Source organism: Chlorocebus sabaeus, chromosome 13 (assembly GCF_047675955.1).
Source record: "Chlorocebus sabaeus isolate Y175 chromosome 13, mChlSab1.0.hap1, whole genome shotgun sequence".
NCBI classification, from domain to species: Eukaryota; Metazoa; Chordata; class Mammalia; order Primates; family Cercopithecidae; genus Chlorocebus; species Chlorocebus sabaeus.
The window spans coordinates 5433965-5453997 of NC_132916.1; the positions used below are offsets into that span (position 1 = coordinate 5433965).

Here is a 20033-nt window from a genome sequence, read left to right on the forward strand (position 1 = left end):
GCAACCTAAATGTCCAGCAACAGGCTAGATACGCAACTTCAGACATTTAAACAATGGAATACTGTACTATTCAGCAGTTTTTAAAATTATGGACTCTGAATCTTGAAACAACATGGTTGAATCACACGAATGTTAGTCTGAGCAAAATGGTTACATACTACTATATGATACCATTTTAATGCAGTTCTACAACAGGCAAAACAATAATGTTAGTGATTGTGCTGGAATTTAAACTGGCAGTTGCTGGGGTTAGATGAGAGACATTGACTAAAAAATGAGAGGTTTCTGGGTGATAAAAACCTTTCTTGTCATCATTGGTGTGGTCGTTACAGACTGCACATATTTTCATACTCACTATCCAATATCCTTCAGATTTATGCATTTCATTCTATATAACAGAACCTGAAGTATAAAAAATAACATGATCTAGAGATCTGCTGTGATAAAATACAAAGCATTTTGTTTCAAGTATTTTGTTCTTAAGATGTCAATTACTTCAGTATCATTTTAAATGAAATAATTAAAAGATTAATATAGAATGATCCTTAATTCACTGAGATCTTATGTCACTGTGAGGTGATTAGGAATTGATAAGCTCTTAGAAGCGGTCCACAGAATTCTGCTTTATAATGAGTAAAGTTATAATGTACTTAAGAATTAATAATGAGTTCAAAATTCACACATTTACATTGCTGTGATGGCTAATTATGTAAGGAATTGCCCAACACAAGCCATTTTTTGCTGTCGTAGGAGATGGACTATGTAGAATTTGGTCACTGGAAGGCTTTTACCACCAGCGCAGAAATGCCCTCATGGCTATTAGAAACCCTTCTCTTCTCCTCACTCTTTTCTAGAGCTCCTTATAACACTCCAGTTAACACAGACATCATTTCCCCGTTACGAGGATGTGGGCTCCTCCACCTGTCCTTTTCAAAGATTTGGGATTGCTTCCCATGTTCCCTAGGTGGCACCATCTGTATCTTTACAGTTGTTTCTCCCATCTGAAGTCTGCAGATGGATGCTTTACCTCAGTTGTAGAAATAATTCAATTGGAATTCAGTCACTCAGTTGAACAACTGATTTGAGTTATTCAAATAACTCAGTTCTCATCTGTGCAGATGTGCAGGTACCATCTCCAGCTCGAAGTGGCTTTTATATCTTACTCTTTATTTTCTTGTTTGGACAATTCATGTTAAAAAGAAACAAGATTAAGTATGCTCTTAGCTGATGTCGTTGGCCTTAGGACTGATGTGGTTATCCGATGGGCACTTGCCTCCGCTGCTGGTTATTCTTTCTTCAGGATGGCTCATGAGTTTTCTCCATACTATTCAAAAAGGATACTTCTCCAAAATTATTTTTTCTCTGTTAAGGTATGATCTTAAGCCAGAAATACATTTCCAGACTGGTTTTCTTTATTATACAGTTTACCTTTGCTTATCAGTGTGGTGTCATGCCTTTACTAACAATTCGTCTTTTCTTTTGGAGCTTAGTTCCAGCTGTTATTTCTGATGTGGGCATTTATCTTAGCCTATCAATTTTCAATCTTATTTGAAACTATAATTCTTTTTTGAATTAACCAACTTTACTTCTTAAAGCAATTTTAGATTCACAGAAAGATTGGGTAGAAAGTACAGAGTTCCTCTATATCCTGGTCCCCACACATGGACAACTTCCCCCACTGTTGGTATCCTGCACCAGAATGGTACATTTATTACAATTAATGAACCAACATTGAATCATCATTATCACCTAAAGTCTGTAGTTTACATTAGGATGCAGGCTTAATGATGTACATTCTATGGGTTTGGACAAATGTATCCACCATTTTAGTATCACACGCAAGAATTCCACTGCCCTAGAAATCCCTCGTGCTCTGCCTATTCATTCCTCGCTCTCCACAACCCCTGGTAATCCCCGATCCTTTTACAGTCTTCATACCATTGCCTTTTCCAGAATGTCATATAGTTGGAATCATAGAGTAGTTGACTTTCAAATTGGCTTTTTCCACAAAGTAATATGCATTTAAGTTTCTTCCATGTCTTTTCATGGCTTGATAGCTCATTTCTTTTTAGCATCAAATAATATTGCATTGTGTGGATGTACCAACATTCATTTACCCATTCATCTACTGAAGGACACCATTGTTGTTTCCAAGTTTTGACAGTTATTCGTAAAGCTGTCTATACATCCGTGTGCAGGTGTTTTTGTAAGCATAAGTTTCCAACTCCTCTGGGTAAATACTAAAGAGCATGATTACTGGGTCATATTATCAGAGTATGTCTAATTCTGTATGAAATATACCAGACTGTTTTCCACAATGGCTGGACCTTTTTGCATTCCCACCAGCAATGAATGAGAATTCCTCTTACTCCATATCCAGCATTGGACATTGTTAGTTTTCTGGATCTTGGCCATTCTAATAGATGTTAGTGTTATCTCATTGTCTTAATCCACATATTTATGATGACATATGATGTGGACCATCTTTTCACATGCTTATTTGCCATCTTTATATATATTTTTAGTGGGGTGTCAGTTCATGTCTTTAGCCCTATTTTATATTTGGGTATTGTTTTTCTATTGTTGAATTTTAAGGGTTCTCTGTATATTTGTGGTAACGGTCTTTGATCAGGTATGCCTTTTGCCAATGTTTTCTCTCAGTCTGTGGCTTGCCTTTTTATTCTTTTGACAGTGTCTTTTGCAGGGCATAAATTTTTTTAATTTTTAATGAAGTCTAGCTTATTCTTTCATGAATCATGCCTTTGTGTTGTATTTAAAAGTAATCAAATTCTGGATGAACTAGATTTTTCTTCTATGTTATATATATGTTACAGTTTTGTGTTTTGTATTTATGGTTGTGATCCATTTTGAATTAAGTTTTGTAAAGGTTGTAAGGTCTCTGTCTAGATGCATTGTTTTTTGTTTTTGTTTTTATTTTTGTTTTTGCATGCAGATGTCCAGTTGTTCTGGCACCATTTGTTAAAAATAGAACTAATTTTTTAAATGCTTGTTTATTAGTTTGATAAATATCCAATTTAGTTTCATTTGTTCTATACTTAGTGAATCAATTTACCTGATATTGTTTGAAACTTTGTAGCTAATATAGTATTTCTTAGGTGATCTTTTTTGGAGATGTCAATTATAATTACTATCTTGGATAGTTGCCAGATGACAGTCAGTGGCCTCTTCCTTTCTATCCAGAATTAATACTAAAACACAGAAGGAGTGTCTATTTCATTTGAAGAAATAAATGTTAGACTTGGCTTGAGAACTCACGTTGCCTAATGTATAGAGCCAGACATCCTTATTTGTATTAAAAATCAGTGTATTTCTGTACCATAACTAGACAGAGAGAAAGGTGCAACTTATAAATGCATTTTCATTTAGTAGAAAAATTCATACTTAAAGTTAATATTTTTAGAATAATTCTCAAATCGTCTGGGTGCAGTGGCTCACACCTGTAATCCCAGCGCTTTGTGAGGCCAAGGTGGGCAGATGACTTGAGGTCAGGAGTTTGACACCAGCCTGGCTAACATGGTGAAACCCCATCTCTACTAAAAATACAAAAATTAACTGGGCGTGGTGGCAGGCACCTATAATGCCAGCTACTTGGGAGGCTGAGGCAGGAGAATCACTTGAACCCGGGAGGCGGAGGTTGCAGTAAGCTGAGATTGCATCACCACACTCTAGTCTGGGCAACAGAGTGAGACTCAGTCTCAAAAAAAATTCTCAAATTTTATATTTTCATTGTTTATTTCATGGATATTTTGTGTTAAAATTAGAGTGACCATACTCCACAGTTTGCCTGGATCAATCTCAGCTAACACCTGGTGAGCTAAAATAATTCATAGCAGTGCTGGCTTTTGCTCTCAAAAGTGTATTGGCTTGAACATAAATGATGTGGCATACCATCCTTGTTGCAATGATGGAATGTCATGTAATGGAAAGCATCACATTCTGGGCTTTTGTGTAGTGGTAAGGCCCAGAGGTATGGATAACTGTGACAGTGTCTACCACATAGTAGGTGTTCAGCAAATATTTCTTAGGTAAATGAATAATCCAAAATAGTAAGTAATTCAAATTATAGGCTGTATAATATTATCATATACTCATGTATGTCTTTGATTGTTGGCAATTTTTGTCCTGGTAATTTTTTTTTAAAAATTTCATTCTTTGTTTCATTCATTCTGGAGTTACATTCTCTTGACTTTTGCTGGAAGTCTTAATCTTTTTTTTTTTTTTTTGAAACGGAGTCTCACTCTGTCACCCAGGCTGGAGTGCAGTGGCGCTATCTCGGCTCACTGCAAGCTCCGCCTCCTGGGTTCACGCCATTCTCCTGCCTCAGCCTCCTGAGTAGCTGGGACTACAGGTGCCCACCAACACGCCTGGCTAATTTTTTGTATTTTTAGTAGAGACGGGGTTTCACTCTGTTAGCCAGGATGGTCGCAATCTCCTGACCTCATAATCCGTTCGCCTTAGCCTCCCAAAGTTCTGGGATTACAGGCGTGAGCCGCCACGCCCAACCAGAAGTCCTAATCTTCTGACACTTGCTTCCCACCTTTTGTCCTTACCTTTTGTCCTTACCATCTGCCCCTCACATTTACTATGATGTCGTTAGCTATTATGTCATTTACTCATATTGACATTGTGACCACAACTGTGATTAAAGACACTAGGTATACGTTTATGATATTTTATTTTAAAAATGAAACAACCAAAGCCCAATTGTGTATGATGAAAGTCATTGTCATGTGTGTTTCAAATGTAGATGAATAATTTGTTTACATAGGACATACAGTGCAGACTTCACAAATACCTTACACTTAATAATAAATATTGTTTTAAACTTTATAAATAGCAAAGACTGACAAGTGAATTTAGGATCCTAGAAATCAATTATTAGACAGTGTATTAGTCTGTTCTCATGCTGCTAATAAAAACATAGCTGAGACTGAGTAATTTATAAAGAAAAGAGGTTTAATTTACTCACAGTTTAGCATGGCTAGGGAGGCCTCAGAAAACTTACACTCATGATGGAAGGGGAAGAAAACACATCCTTCTTCACATGGCAGTAGGAGGGAGAAGAATGTGTGCCAAGTGAAGAGGGAAACCCCTTAAAAAACCATCAGCTTTTGTGAGAACTAACTCACTATCATGAGAACAGGATGGGGAAACTACCCCCACATTTCACTTATCTCCACCTGGTCCCTCCCATGACAAGTGAGGTTTGGGGAACTACAATTCAAGATGGGATTTGCATGGGGACACAGCCAAACCATGTCATTCTGCCCCTAGCCCTTTCCAGAACTCATGTCCTCACAATTCCAAACACAATCCTATACTTCCAACGGTCCCTCAAATTCTTAACTAATTCCAGTGTTAACTCAAAAGTTCAAGTCCAAAGTCTCATCTGACACAAGTCACTTCCACCTATGAGCCTATAAAATCAAAAGCAAGTTAGTTACTTGCTAAATTAAATGGAGATACAGGCATTGGGTAAATATAGCCATTCCAAATGGGAGAAATTGGCCAAAACAAAGGGGTTACATTCCCCATACAAATCCAAAATCCAGTAGGGCAGGCATTAAACCTTAAAATTCCAAAATTATCTACTTCAATTCCATGTCTCACATCCAGGTCATGCTGATGCAAGAGGTGGGCTCCCACAGCCTTCGGAAGCTCTGCTCCTGTGGCTCTTCAAGATACAGTTACCCTCCTGGCTGCTTGCATGGGCTGGCACTGAGTGTCTACAGCTTTTCCAGGTGCATGGTGCAAGCTGTAGGTGGATCTACCATTCTGGGATCTGGAGGATAGTGGCCCTCTTCTCACAGCTCCACAAGGCACTGCCCCAGTGGGAACTCTGTGTGGGTGCTCTGACTTCACATTTCCCTTTCACACTACCCTAGCAGAGGTTCTCCATGAGGGCTCTGGCCCTGCAGCAAACTTCTGCCTGGACCTCTAGGTTTTTCCATACATCCTCTGAAACCTCAATTCTTGACATCTCTGCACCTGCAGGCCCAACACCACATGTAAGCCACCAAGGCTTGGAACTTGCATCCACTGAAACAACAACCTGAGCTGTACATTGGCCCCTTTTACACCACTGGAGTTGAAGCAGCTGGTACACAGGGCACCATGTCCCAAGGCTACGTGGAGCAGGGGGAGGCCCGTGAAACCATTTTTCCCCCCTAGACCTCTGGGCCTGTGATGGGAGGAGCTGCCATGAAGGTCTTTTACATGGCCTGGAGACATTTTTGCCATTGTCTTGGTGATTAACACTCAGTTCTTCCTTAAGTAAGTTTCTGCAACCAGCTTGAATTTCTCCCCAGAAAATTTGTTCTTTTCTACCACATCATCAGGCTACACATTTTTCAAACTTTTATGCTCTGCTTTCCCCTGAATGCTTTGCCACTTAGAAATTTCTTCCACCAGATACCCTAAATCATCTCTCTCAAGTTCAAAGTTCCACAGTTCCCTAGGGCAGGGGCAAAATGCCACCAGTCTCTTTGCATAGCAAGAGTGACCTTTATTCCAGTTCCCAACAACTTCCTCATCTACGTCGGAGACCACCTGGACCAGCCTGGACTTTATTGTCCTTATCACTATCAGCATTTTTGTTAAAGCCGTTCAACAAGTCTCTAGGTAGTTTCAAACATTCCCACATCTTCCTGTCTTCTGAGTTCCCTAAGTCTCTAGGAAGTTCCAAACTTTCCCACATTTTCCTGCCTTCTGAGCCATCCAAACTGTTCTTACCTCTGCCTATTACCCAGTTCCAAAGTCACTTCCACAGTTTCATGTATCTTTATAGCAGCACCCAACTCTCTGCAGTACCAATTTACTGTATTAGTCTATTGTTCTCATGCTGCTTTGAAGAAATACCCAAGACTGGGTAATTTATAAAGGAAAGAGGTTTAATTAACTCACAGTTCAGCATGTCTGGGGAGGCCTCAGGAGACTTACAGTTATGGCAGAAGGGGAAGGTAACACGTCCTTCTTCACGTGGCAGCAGGAGAGAGAAAAATGAGTGCCCAGCAAAGGGGGAAGCCCCTTATAAAACCATCAGCTCTTGTGAAAACTAACTCCCATCACAAAACAGGAAGGGGGAAACTGCCCCCGTGATTCGGTTATCTCCACCTCATCCCTCCCACAACATCTGGAGATAATGGCAACTACAATTTAAGATGAGATTTGGGCGGGGGACAACTATATCAGACAGTTTAAATCTAGCTTATGAAAGGGGATTTGCTAGTAACAGAAAAGATAGAGGAAATGTAATACAGGGCCACCAATCATCTGTGAACTGCTTGATTTCTGCACTGAAATTTCCCTTCAAAGCGCTTTTCCTGACTACAACTAAAAGCAAATATCATATCTGGAAACCAGCTCTGAACTCAAGCCAAGCGTAGGCAAAAGTAGAGTTATTGTTTTTTGTTGAAATTAGCAAGCATGGTCTCGTTATGGCTAAATAGAACCAGGTATAGTCTTGCCTAAGGACCATTTCAGCAAATTCAGAAAAGATCGTAGTGCGTTTTAGGCTATGATATCAGGTAAAAGTATCCTTTTAAGTATTAAGATGACAAATTTGGAAGTTGTTGGTAGTTTCTTAAATTTTTGCTTTCATATATTTCATGCAGGAACTGCCTTTCTTAAACACAAATTGTAAAGATAAACTAATTTCATAATTTGAAATCGTGGCTTAAAAATCATAATTTATCTTATTTTTGTTATCTTTCTAAAATGAAAATGTTTATTCTCTTAGTCCCAGATAATGTTTGTACCCTTCAAAAGCAATCCCTTTGCTCCACTTCCCTTGAAGTCTTTTCTTAATTTAGATGTACATGCACGTCAAAGAAAGGGTACAGTATTAAACACTTAAACAATTCTTTGTTAATTCTTCAAATAATTCAGAAATAAAACTTGAAAAGTTCTATATTTTTACATAGATATTGCTGTGTGCTTTGAAGAAGAACAAATGTGTCTATGTGATGTATGATCTTATATATATATACTGTAATGTGATTTATTTAGCATTTCCCAAATGTGGCAGCAGCCTCCAGCCTTTACCTGCTATAGGACTGTAAGTGCATAAAGGACTCCCTCTGTCAGGAACGTTTGATGTTTCAGCTGAAGAACCTGAACTGTGGGAACCGAAGTTCTAAAGCAAGATCACTGATGTTCCCATTTGATTTAAAGTTATGTATGGTACTCTGTGAGACCATGTAAAGGTTATTAACTCTAGGAATCATACAAGAATTCTGGTATTAACTTGAGTAACAGCAGTTTCCTCTGTGGCAGTCATTTACCTAAGATTCATTTTCCATTCGTTTATAATTTCTTTCTCTCTCTCTAATGGAGAAAAATGTATCTTTAAAAGAAGCAACGTATTTCTGTAACAGAAAAATGTATTTTTAAAAGAAGCAACATATTTAGGGTTTTATTAATTTTAGATTTTAGAACTTAAATTTAAAGTGTATTTTAGTGAGATAATTACTATATCATGTTTATACTTATATGGAAGTTATTTATGTCATTGGAAACAGTAAGATTCTAAAATATTTTCTATGATGTTGAGTAGGCAGCTGTTCAAATAATACTTTTAGAAAAACTGGATTATCCTCAGGCTAGCTTAATGTTTAATAAATTAGTCAAAATAGGTCACATTTTGATGAAAGTATAGTGGTTATCACAGATGTGATTTAAATTACTCAACCCAATGATTTAAAACCCTTTGAAAATGAGTTATAATAAGCAAGATTTAAAAAAAGCTTTAAGATGATCATTTAGAGAAAAAAAGAATTGAACCTAGTTCCTTTTCAAATTCTATGCGTGACTTTATTTTAAAGTAAAATAATTAAAATGAGCCTAGATGGCAGCTTCTAAACAAAGCATCCATTGTACATCCCCCACACGTTTGCTGTCTAGTTAACCACTTGATAACACTTAACCACTCTTAACAGTTATAATTAAAACTACCTCATAACAATTCTGGTCTTTGCTTATACATTAGTATACTTTTGAATACGGAAATTCAAAAGAAATTTCAAATAATCATTATAAAATTAGAGAACGTGTGTTTCTTCTTCTTTTCCAACAAAATAGTATATCCTTGGCTGGCCAGGTTTACAGAGTGTGTGGCATGGGATTGGGGGCAGTGTGGGAGGGCTGGGCTTCCTTCTTGCCCATCAGTAACTCATCTGAAGCACTGCAGGCTATGTGGTCTATTTTGCCTTCCTTTGGTAAAGTTCTGTGATTCCATGATCTTCTGATGTGGGAAGAAAATCTTGAAATAGAATGATACTGAGAAGGCAAACCTGCACACTGGGGAGAGGTGCCCACTTCTTTCAGGTTGGAATATCTGCACACCTGTGATAGAGCCTGTGCTCTTTATCTACTCCACTTGATCTGGAATAATTAATATATGAAGGGGAGAATGGGGGAAAAGGAAAGGAAGATGGGAGAGAGAGATGCCTTGTCTTTATAACTCTTACAGGTGTTAATAATTTGCATTTGGCTCTGCCTCTAATGTCTGGATTCCTCCTACTCCGCCATCCCACTACTGCCACCATAATTCAAGCTGCCCTCACCTCTCATCTGAACTACTGTAGTGTTCTCCTGAGTGATCACTCCAAACCTGCCCTTGCCCCTTCACGGGTCCGTAAGTCATCTCCACCCAGCAGACCTGAGTGATCCTCTTTAATACCTGTATCAGGCCACTCCTCTGGGAAAAGCCACCAAGATTTTACCGTCAAACTTGGAATAAAAGTTAAACTCCTATCTTGTCTCCAGCCTGTTTCTCCAAACTTAACTACATTCCGTGTTTCACCTCACTCAATGTGTCGCAGCAAGAATGGCATTTCTTTTTGTTCTTCAGACCTGCCTTGCTTGTTTCCACATTAGGACTTCACATACACTTCTCTCTGCTGGACCTTCCAGATCTTCACGTGGTAGCCTCCCTTTATTTATTTATTTATTTATTATTTATTTATTTATTTATTTTTTACCCAGCACTTGCTTCATGAAAGTTTTGACCTGTTGATTGTCTGCCTTGCCCTACTAGAACATTATTAACCTGAGAACAGGGTCTGTTTGGTTCTTTGCTGTAACTGCCTGATACGTGCAGGCATTCAAAACTTTTACGGGTAAATGAATGTAGTTAAACCTTCTGATATTATGTGACTAAGAATCGTTTTATAGGAGTTGTGTTGGGCTCTTCCTTCACTGTTTTTAGTGACTAGGTTATATGAACTCACACCAAGAGTAGGCTTAGCATGAACATGATCCCTTTCACAAATGGTTATTAAAGCACATTTGCAGTTAAGGATCTATCCCAGTTAGCAGTCAGTTCTACATTCCATTCAGGCGTAGAAATAAAATGTTGATTCCAATTGATATTTCTGTACAGCCACGGCCATCTAACTGGTTTGGAATTGGGAGTAAAAAATGAATAATTATATTTATTAAAGACGTTTGAGGCCAAATTTCTAATCTGTTTTATTTTTTGTGCTTTGTCTAAGTAATTTTGACAGTGAAATCTAAATAACTATTTTACAATCCTTTCTATCCTTATATTGGCAACCTTATGTTGGGAATAATTTCTAGTGAGAAAATTGCTTTCATGTATTTTATAGTGCCCAGTTCTGTTGATATTTCTTTTGTTTTACAGATTTATGGAAATGTTTTTGAGATAAACCTTATTAGATTATTTACCATGATAAACTGATTATTTTGGCAAATATAAATAAGATTGAATTATTTTAAACATATGAAATATTTGTAAATGGTAGTTTTTCACATTAGATTTGTGTTTAAATCAATTTACCTGTTGAAAAAAGAAGGTCATATATTCATTACTTTAGAAGTCCAAATCCAAAAATGTTCTTCAAGCCACAAAGTTCTTGGAAACTATCTCGTTAAGAAAATTTTACAGTTCCCTGATCAGTGTAAGGGATTGGAATCTTCACATGGCATCTGTTTGGGGTTACAGGAAGGGTATGCATAAATCTCACCAATGTTTGTAAAGTGATTTAGTCTAACCTGTAAGAGACCTGATACCCTCTTGGAATGTGCCCTTACAAAAAGTAAGGTGGTAAAGCTGATGATTACTTAAATGGGCTAAAGGAAGTGAGCTGATGGAAAATAAAGAACTCTGTGATTGATGGTATCATAAGAATCGGGTATTGCAGGTATCCAAACATCTTAGCTTGAGCTAAGATGTGCTAAGAGCACTCCTAGAGCAGAGTCTCTGCCAAATTGACAGATAAATGCTCCTAATGTGCTGTCTGCCCAGGTCAAGACAGGCTCGGGAGCTAGGGCAGGACTGTGCCCACAGATGGAGAATGTGGACCTAGAAGAGGTAAGGCAGTGGTTAACAGCAGCGGATTGCTTACACTCATTAGAATTGAGATAGGAGCTAGAAATAAGAGCATCGTCTCATTACACACTTTTATATCCTTGTTGATAATTTGTCTTTTAAAATTATGTAATTTGCTTTATAAAAGCTAAAGTTGTACATTAAACTTTCTTAATTACTGCCACTTAATTCTGTTAAGTATAGACTACACTTAGTGTAGCCACATATCACTAGACCAAATCTTTTCAAATTGTAGGGGCTCTGTCTTTGATTTTTTAAAAGTGATTATTGTTCTTCAAGAGGAAAGATTAAACCAAGCCATATTTAGAAAATAAAGTCAGACATGGAGTACATAGTTATGAATGCAAGCAGCTGAAACGGGAAAAGTCATTTTGGTTGACTGGTGTTGAAAAGAAATATCTGCTAATGGGAAGCACAGTGTGTGGAGGCTGCACCCAGCTCACACACTCGCACGGGGACAGCGAGGAATAAAGTTACACAGCTGCCTCCTCCTTTGGCCTTGCCACAAATTCCTGTCCCTTTGGAAAAGTCATTTCTGTGCATCTAGACTTTGCTAATATAAAATGAAAGGATTGGGATAGATTTTCTCTTAAGACAGCTTCCCACTCTAAATTTCCAAAATTCAATGAGAATGAAAGCCTAGTCCATAGTCATAAAAGTGGAGATTTAGGTGACAGCCTAGCCAAGGCTTACACTGTATTTGATTTCTTCAGTAGCATTGAAGCAACAGGAACATATGGGACTTGTGATAGAAATGACTCCCGTTCTTATGATTAAAATGACACTAATTTTTCATTCCATTTTACTGTCCTGGCTGTCACTTCTATGTGCTGTTTAATGAAGTAATACGTACTTAAACTTCATTCCTGAGATACAGAAGTCTTTCTAGTCCTTATTATAAATGTGCAAATGCTATGCTGACCAGTCTTACATTGTTGTGTTCTAGAGACCGTGTAATTGGTTTGATGATGACTGCCTGTGACCTTTGTTCTGTGACAAAACTGTGGCCCGTTACAAAATTGACGGCAAATGATATATATGCAGAATTCTGGGCTGAGGTATGTTCTTGATTCTTATATTGACATAGATAGTGAGGATAAATTAAATGTGTGGATAAATTGCTAAGAATACTTCAGTTGTTCATGTTGATAGTTATTTCAGAAAGCACGGGTGAATCAGATACTGAAGGATTTAGCAGATACGAAGAGAGAATGATTGTTCTTTTACATATTACTTGTGTATGTGTCTAATTCTCTGAGCGCAACTGAAAGAGTTTAGGAACTTACTCACTGAACAGTGGTATAGTATAACAGTATTATATAAGTAGTATTCTTAATGGTAAAGTACTTAACAGCCGATCTTTCCTTCATTCATTCAATAAACATTACTGGCCATCTACTTTGGAGGAAGTACTCGGAGGGTCCCATAATATGGGATATATCCGCCTGCAGCTAAAAATTCAGGAGAATAATTGTTTTGCACGATAGACATTGAGAATATGTAAATATAATCAATAGCTCAGCTGCAAATTATGTCTTCTGCAGAATGTGTGGAATGTTCACTCATAATACTCCTGAAACAACACAAAAATGACTTTTATTAGCACCTTTTCTTGATTTATCTAATTTATCAGTAATGTGCATTGTACTGCTCAATTTGCTTATGGAATTGTATGTAAGTAAGTAGAATGTAATTCTCCGATCCAAATGAGTCACAAATACCTAGGCCTTTGCATATTCAAAAGTTACTTTATGAAGAAAACTATAAATCTTTTGAGTACCTCTTCTGGTCTGAAGAAATAAAAGTAAATTTGGAGGACAAAGCAGCCGATAATTCCATCGTATATCTCATTCATATCGAAGCATGTATGTAAAACATAAACAGCAAATCATTCAGCCACGAGTTTAGTGGGAAGAGTTTATCATGTTGAATTATTTCATAATAATAAAGCCAAAGTAGGTTTACTGAACGAGGATCACAGACCTTGAGTTGATTATACTCCTGGCATGGTTTCTCCAGAATGCCTTATATATCGCATATGCGTGGTCTCGCGTGAGGTTTTTCTTTATTTTATTGTGTATGTGTCAGAACCTAGTTACCATCAGACTGAAGTAGGAAGATTGATTGTGATGCACAGTTGACCCTTGAACAGCGCGGGTTTGAACTGTGTGGATCCACTTATATGTAGATATCCACTTATATGTAAATATATTGGAAGATGTTTTGGAGATTTATGACAAAAATACAGAACAACATACACTAGAAATATTTTAAAAATTTAATGTAGTTGTGCCATAAGTGCATAAAATATATGTAGATACTAGTCAATTTTATCATTTACTACCATAAAATACACAAAAATGTATGATAAGTTAAAATTTATCAAAACTTATATACACGCTTAGAGACTGTGGAGAGAAATGTAAACAAACAGATGCCGTGTTAAATCGTAACTGCATAAAATTAACTGTAGTGCATACATACGGCAGTACTGTAATAATTTTGCAGCAACCTCCTTTTGCTATTATGGTGAGCTCAGGTGTTACGAGTATCCACTTAAAATGCTGTGTTTAAAACACTCTGATGCTAATCATCTCTGAGCAATTCGTCTCTCCGTAAATTGTGTATCACAGTAAAAAGTGATACCTGGTGGTTCTTGCATGTTTTTCTTTTTTTTTTTTTTCTTTTTGAGACGGAGTCTTGCTCAGTCGCCCAGGCTGCAGTGCAGTGGTGTGATCTCGGCTCACTGCAAGCTCCGCCTCCCGGGTTCACGCCATTCTCCTGCCTCAGCCTCCCGAGTAGCTGGGACTACAGGCGCCCACCACTATGCCCGGCTAATTTTTTTGTATTTTTAGTAGAGATGGGGTGCATGTTTTTCATTGTGTTTAGTGCAATACCGTAAGTCCTCCATAACACCATAGCACCTATACAGAGTTACACTAGGATGCTGGAAGTGCTCCCAAGAAGCAGAGAAAAGTCATGACATGACAAGAAAAAGTTGAGTTGCTTGATCGGTTCCGTAGATTGAAGCCTGCAGCTGTGGTTGCTGACATTGTAACATAAATGAATCGCGTGTAAGGATCACTGCAAAAAAAGAAAAATTCATGAAGCCATCACTGCAGCTATGCCAGCAGGAGCGAAAACCTTGCACTGTTTGTGAAATATCTTTTTATCTCATACTAAAAACGCACATTTTGTGTAGGTACAGGATTGCTATGAGAAAGGCATAACCATAGACTGTAATATGATTTCTGTATTCTAGATGAATGTAGAAAGCGTGCAGTCATCAAATGACAACTTAAAGCAAAAGGAAGGTGCAGGATTAAAAGCTGGAGAATTTAATGCCAGAATGTGACCAATTTGTAATGGAGATGTTTTTCCTTTCTATTATTCCCTGGTTATTCAGTCCACAGATAATGATTCAGCTCTCTGCGTGCTCTTAGGTGCAGGCTTCACCAACCTCAATAGTCCACAGGAAGAAGCAGGAATACATTCACCAAGTCCTGACAGTTGATCTCAGTATCTATAAAGTCCTGTATCTTCTCTCCATGCTCACAATCCTTCCCCTCTTCAGATCATCACCAACTCATGCCTTGACTACTGCCACTTTCTAACTGAATTCCTTGCCATTACCTGTTCGAATTTGTGCAGAAACAATTAATAATGTGGTCTTTGGTGCCAGGTTGCTTGAGATTCAAATTCTGCTTTGGCACTTGGTATTTAACCTCAGGCCAGTTTATGAGATAGGGATGATAAAAATTCGGATTCCATCCGTACCGTGCTTCTGATCCCTTGTTGTAATACAGACCAAAATCATGACCTCCGTGTGGAGAGCCCCACGTGGCTGGCCCCCTGCCCACTGCTGTGCAGGCATGTTCCCTGTCTCAGCCCCTAGCTGCCATTGAGGTCTTTGTTGCCTGCAGTCTCTGCCTGGGGCACGCTCCTGCCCTCTGCATTCTGTGAAAGTCTCAGATCGGCTCATCTCTCCATTATAAGCATGGTCCGTAGCACTGGATTCTTTTCTTTTGTAGCATTTTTGTTTTGAGTACACATTCAAATCATCGTTTGTTTAAAAAGCTGTTTCCTTGTTGGACTTGTCAAGTCTTTGAGAGCAAGGGACTTAGTATGTCTCACTCACTTTGAATAGAGGAGCAAAAAGTTTGAGACCACTGATTTTAAATTTAAAGTGATAACAATGGAACTGCAGCTATGCCTGAAGTGGCTTTGCTTTGTCAGGACAAGTGCTTTGGTCCTGTACGTAAAAATACTCAATTATGGTTATAGTAATTTGTTTGTAGACCCTATTTTAACAAGTGTGGGAAGTTTCTAGGCTGTACTTCTGATTTCTAAAAACATGACTAGTGTGACTAAAATAATAAAGAATATGAGGGAAGAGTGGGAAGTTAGGAAAAATATTAGGAAATCTTCAGGAAGAAGATTGTAACAAGTTTTAACTTTAACAAATAAATAAAAAGCAAGATAATTTCTAAAATCTTTAAAATGGGAACAGCGTATCCTAGAGTACTTCATGAGGATTAAATGAAGTAATATTTACAAATTACTTAACTCAGTGCCTGCATCATAGTGAATCTTTAGTAACTATTACGTATAACTGTAAGTGAATCTTTAGTAACTAACACAGTGAATCTTTAGTAACTATTACCTGTAACTGTAAGTGAATCTTTAGTAACTAACATAGTGAATCTTTAGTAACTATTCCTATAATTGTAAATTAAGTGATATGTGTAGTTTGTTGTACTGCGTCTTTACTAGCACATTTTAGCAGACTGTTGTTGTTTATTCTTCCTCTGTAAATATTCCTCTGGAAAGCCAAACGTCACTGAGTTCCATGCACTTGGAAGATCATTTGAAAGAGAGAAGGGCCTGGAGGTTATTCCGTATCTTGTTACTGTCATTTCTCCTCACTGTTCACTGTATCTCCTCTTATTATAACATTTATTTACTAACTTCTGCAAAATGAAACCAGTAATGATGGCTGGGGTTCTGGTAATTCAGTAGTGGAGAAAATCAAGATAAAGTCCAAAATAATGATACATTAAGTTTTTCATTATTTTGATTGTTTTTTCTTGAGTTAACAACAGCAAACATTATTTGTTTTGAAGAAAATTAATGAATAAAGGGAATAGTTCAATAATATCAAAATTGTATAACAATTTGAAATTTGAGAAAGCATGATTTTCCCCCCATTCCTCTTAGGGTGACGAGATGAAGAAATTGGGAATACAGCCTATTCCTATGATGGACAGAGACAAGAGGGATGAAGTCCCCCAAGGCCAGGTATGAATTATTAAAGTAAATCGTAATTGCTGAAGTCAAATAGTTTAAGATGGGCATAAAATCATACATGAATGGAAAGCATATGTCATCCTATAATATGTTAAGGGAATGGGTTATTACAGGCAGATCTGGTGACTATTAATATGGAAACTTTAGAAATTGATCTTACAGGATTGAGAATTGGAAAAAGAACAGCTGTTTACACTGAATAATCACCTACTCAAATGAGCCTTCACTTCCTAAGACACTCGGGAAAGTAGATGCTAAAAGAGTTCATACTCTTTTTTTTTTTTTTTTTTTTTTTTTTTGAGACGGAGTCTCGCTCTGTCACCCAGGCTGGAGTGCAGTGGCCCGCTCTCTGCTCACTGCAAGCTCCGCCTCCCGGGTTCGCGCAATTCTCCTGCCTCAGCCTCCCGAGCAGCTGGGACTACAGGCGCCCGCCACCTCGCCCGGCTTATTTTTTTGTATTTTTAGTAGAGACGGGGTTTCACCATGTTAGCCAGGATGGTCTCGATCTCCTGACCTCGTGATCCGCCCGTCTCGGCCTCCCAAAGTGCTGGGATTACAGGCTTGAGCCACCGCGCCCGGCCAAGAGTTCATACTCTTAATCTGGGTTTGACGGCCAACTCCAACCACTGATTTTGGTCGCAAGGCTAAAAGTCACAGTGAGGAACCCTGAGGGCCTGGCTGCCTTGTGGACTGGAAAGACTTAGTGCTCAGGGGACAGAAGCCAGGACCACTTGAAACTTTCTCCATTTAGATGGGACAATAAGACCAAAGTTAGGAAATCTCTGTGGATTGAAAGAATTCATACTACCTTTGCCAGCACTCCTTTCTTCAGCTGCCATTGCAGTCAAGAGGCTTTCTTTTCTGACTTGAAATAGAGGGGGTAGAAGATTTTGAATTGTTTTATTTTTAACAAGCAGAAAATATTTTGTCATTGGCTAAACAAAGATATTTTTGGAGAGTTACATTATAGATTTTGATTCAGGTTCATTTTCCCTGACAAATAATACTTAGTACTTTAGTGCATTTTGTGTTTTGTCTCAACATAAATTGACATCAACTATCCTCTTTTCAGGTCATACTACATAATTTATGTTTGTTTTCCAATGTTTTGAGAGGTCTGTGCCTCGCTAGTTTTGCATGCATGTATGTGTGGTGTAATATATTTCTGAGAGTATGGTTTTTGTTAAGGATCTAATCTTCTAATGGCATAGGAAGTTAGTCGTGGGCAAATAATTATGATACAGATAAGTTTAGAAAATGTTTCAAAAAATCCACAGGATGGTGGTTTTTGATATGTTCTCAAATTTCCCTACTTTATTTAAAATTGGTTTATACACAATTTAGGCAAGTCCACAGCCCACAGAGGGCACCAACACAACAAAGAGACTGAATGAATGGCCATCGCCTCCACTCATGCCCCTGGCTAGGTTTTCTGATGGCGTGGGCACTTTTCCCTCTTGATTTGAAATGGATCCTGAATACCTATTGTGTTTGCTGTGGGTGTATTTTGCAGTTTTTGTCGCCTTTTACCACTGTTTATGGAATTTTCCCATATATGGAGTCACAGCTGTCAGTCATTCCTGTTTGGTGTCTGCTTTTCATAATGTATTTGAGAAATTCTTTCCCACCTTGAGAGTAAATATATTTGCCTATATTTTCTTTAGTTTCTTCTTTATTACTTTGCCTTTGATTGATTAACTTGTTTGGAATGTGTCTTCTTGTATTATTTAAGATAGGGATCTAAAGGTTTTTCCTTCCCAGTAGTTAACAGTCATCCCAACAGAAGGTATGGCATAGCTGGAAATTTCTAATTCATGCTGTCAGCATATGGGTTTTGCTCTCATGTTTTTAATTAAGATAATAGTTTGTTTTAGAATAGTTTGATTTTCATTTACAGCCTAATAAAGGTTTAAAGAAAAAGTTCTATGATCAGTTAATATTCTACCAACCATATTGCTTCTAAATAGTTGATGACTGTGAAATTATTATTTGCCGTAATAATGAAATACTCTAATTTCTGATAATTAGTATCTTTTCTGGGACCTTCTGCCCCATGTCATCTGCTAAATATTAGAATAAGAAAATCTCTGCATGAGCCATAAAGTTAAAAATGGAAATAACACAGGTGCTATTCTAGTAAGAGTGCTATGACGATAGACTTTGTAACAGGATAAAGCAAAAAGGAACCACATAAATTCGATCCTCCTGTATGCTTCCGTGCGTATCACTGAAGTTCAGTACTTTAGAGAAATTGGTAAGCTGTGATTTGGGGTCACCTCATCTAGAGAGCTATTTACCTTGTACATGACGCAGCCACTTGGCCAGTGACTTATGTCTGGACAAGCTATGTTATCTGGCTAATAGTCACGTATCTTTTACATCTGGTCTTTCGTAGGCCAGTCTTATTTGCACAGTGACCCAGAATTCCTGATAAAATATTCTCTGTGTATTGTTTAAAGTACGACAGATTTTTAAACTTTGAAATGTGATCTATTGAAAGAACAGTAAATGGGAAGAGCTATGATAAAACCAATGACATTTATTTGAGTTCAAATAAGAGGACTGGGAGGATGAGTAAAATATTGGGACACCACACACGGCACCAAAGCCAAGAGTAGCAGACAAGCAGAAAGTACTGCTGTAAACCTGAGCACGAGGGCGGGAAGAGCCATATGTGCGGAAGAATCGCAGGCTCTATGTTGAAGTGTCTGCAAGAAAGCACTAAAGGTGACTGGAGATAACACAGTACTTGAATGATCAACTGACTGATCTATTAGCGGAATATCATTTAATGTACTTGGGTCTTAGATTTCAGTAGGTATTAACCTTTGTAATATGTTTTGAATCTTCATGTGTTTTATTTCTAGAATCCATTTTCATGCATTTTAAAATACAGTCTATAATAGTAGTCATGGAACCTAAATATCACATCCAGCAAAACTAGAACATGTAATTTTATAATTAGGCCTCAGAAACAGAACCTTCACTGAAGAAATACAAATATCACTAGAATTGCTAATATGCACTTTTGTTTCTTGTCCGTGGTTTTCGCACGGAGGCAGCTTGGGTTCTACAATGCCGTAGCCATTCCCTGCTATACAACCCTTACCCAGATCCTCCCTCCCACGGAGCCTCTCCTTAAAGCATGCAGGTATGTACTATGGTTCGAGCTGTAACAATATTGTTTCTAAAAACACTGAGATCTGTATAGGATTTTTTTACTCCACTAGTGTGTTGTGGTCTGTGCGTCTGTCTAGGTATCGAGTTGTGCTCAGGGGCTCGGGGCCTCCTTGCCTGGCTTCCCCAGAGGCACGACTTCTCCCCTTTGGTTCAATTCTCCTGAAAGACGAGCCTC

At 38.0% G+C, this 20033-nt stretch overlaps 1 protein-coding gene across 1 annotated transcript in view; it reads left to right on the forward strand.

Annotated features, from left to right (window-relative positions):
* The window catches only part of PDE10A (phosphodiesterase 10A), a 330258-nt gene that overhangs the window by 304537 nt on the left and 5688 nt on the right, over positions 1-20033 (forward strand). Inside the window, 3 exon segments of the mRNA XM_008007784.3 lie at positions 12318-12429; positions 16589-16669; positions 19741-19829. Of these exon segments, the coding sequence (XP_008005975.3) occupies positions 12318-12429; positions 16589-16669; positions 19741-19829 (282 nt within the window).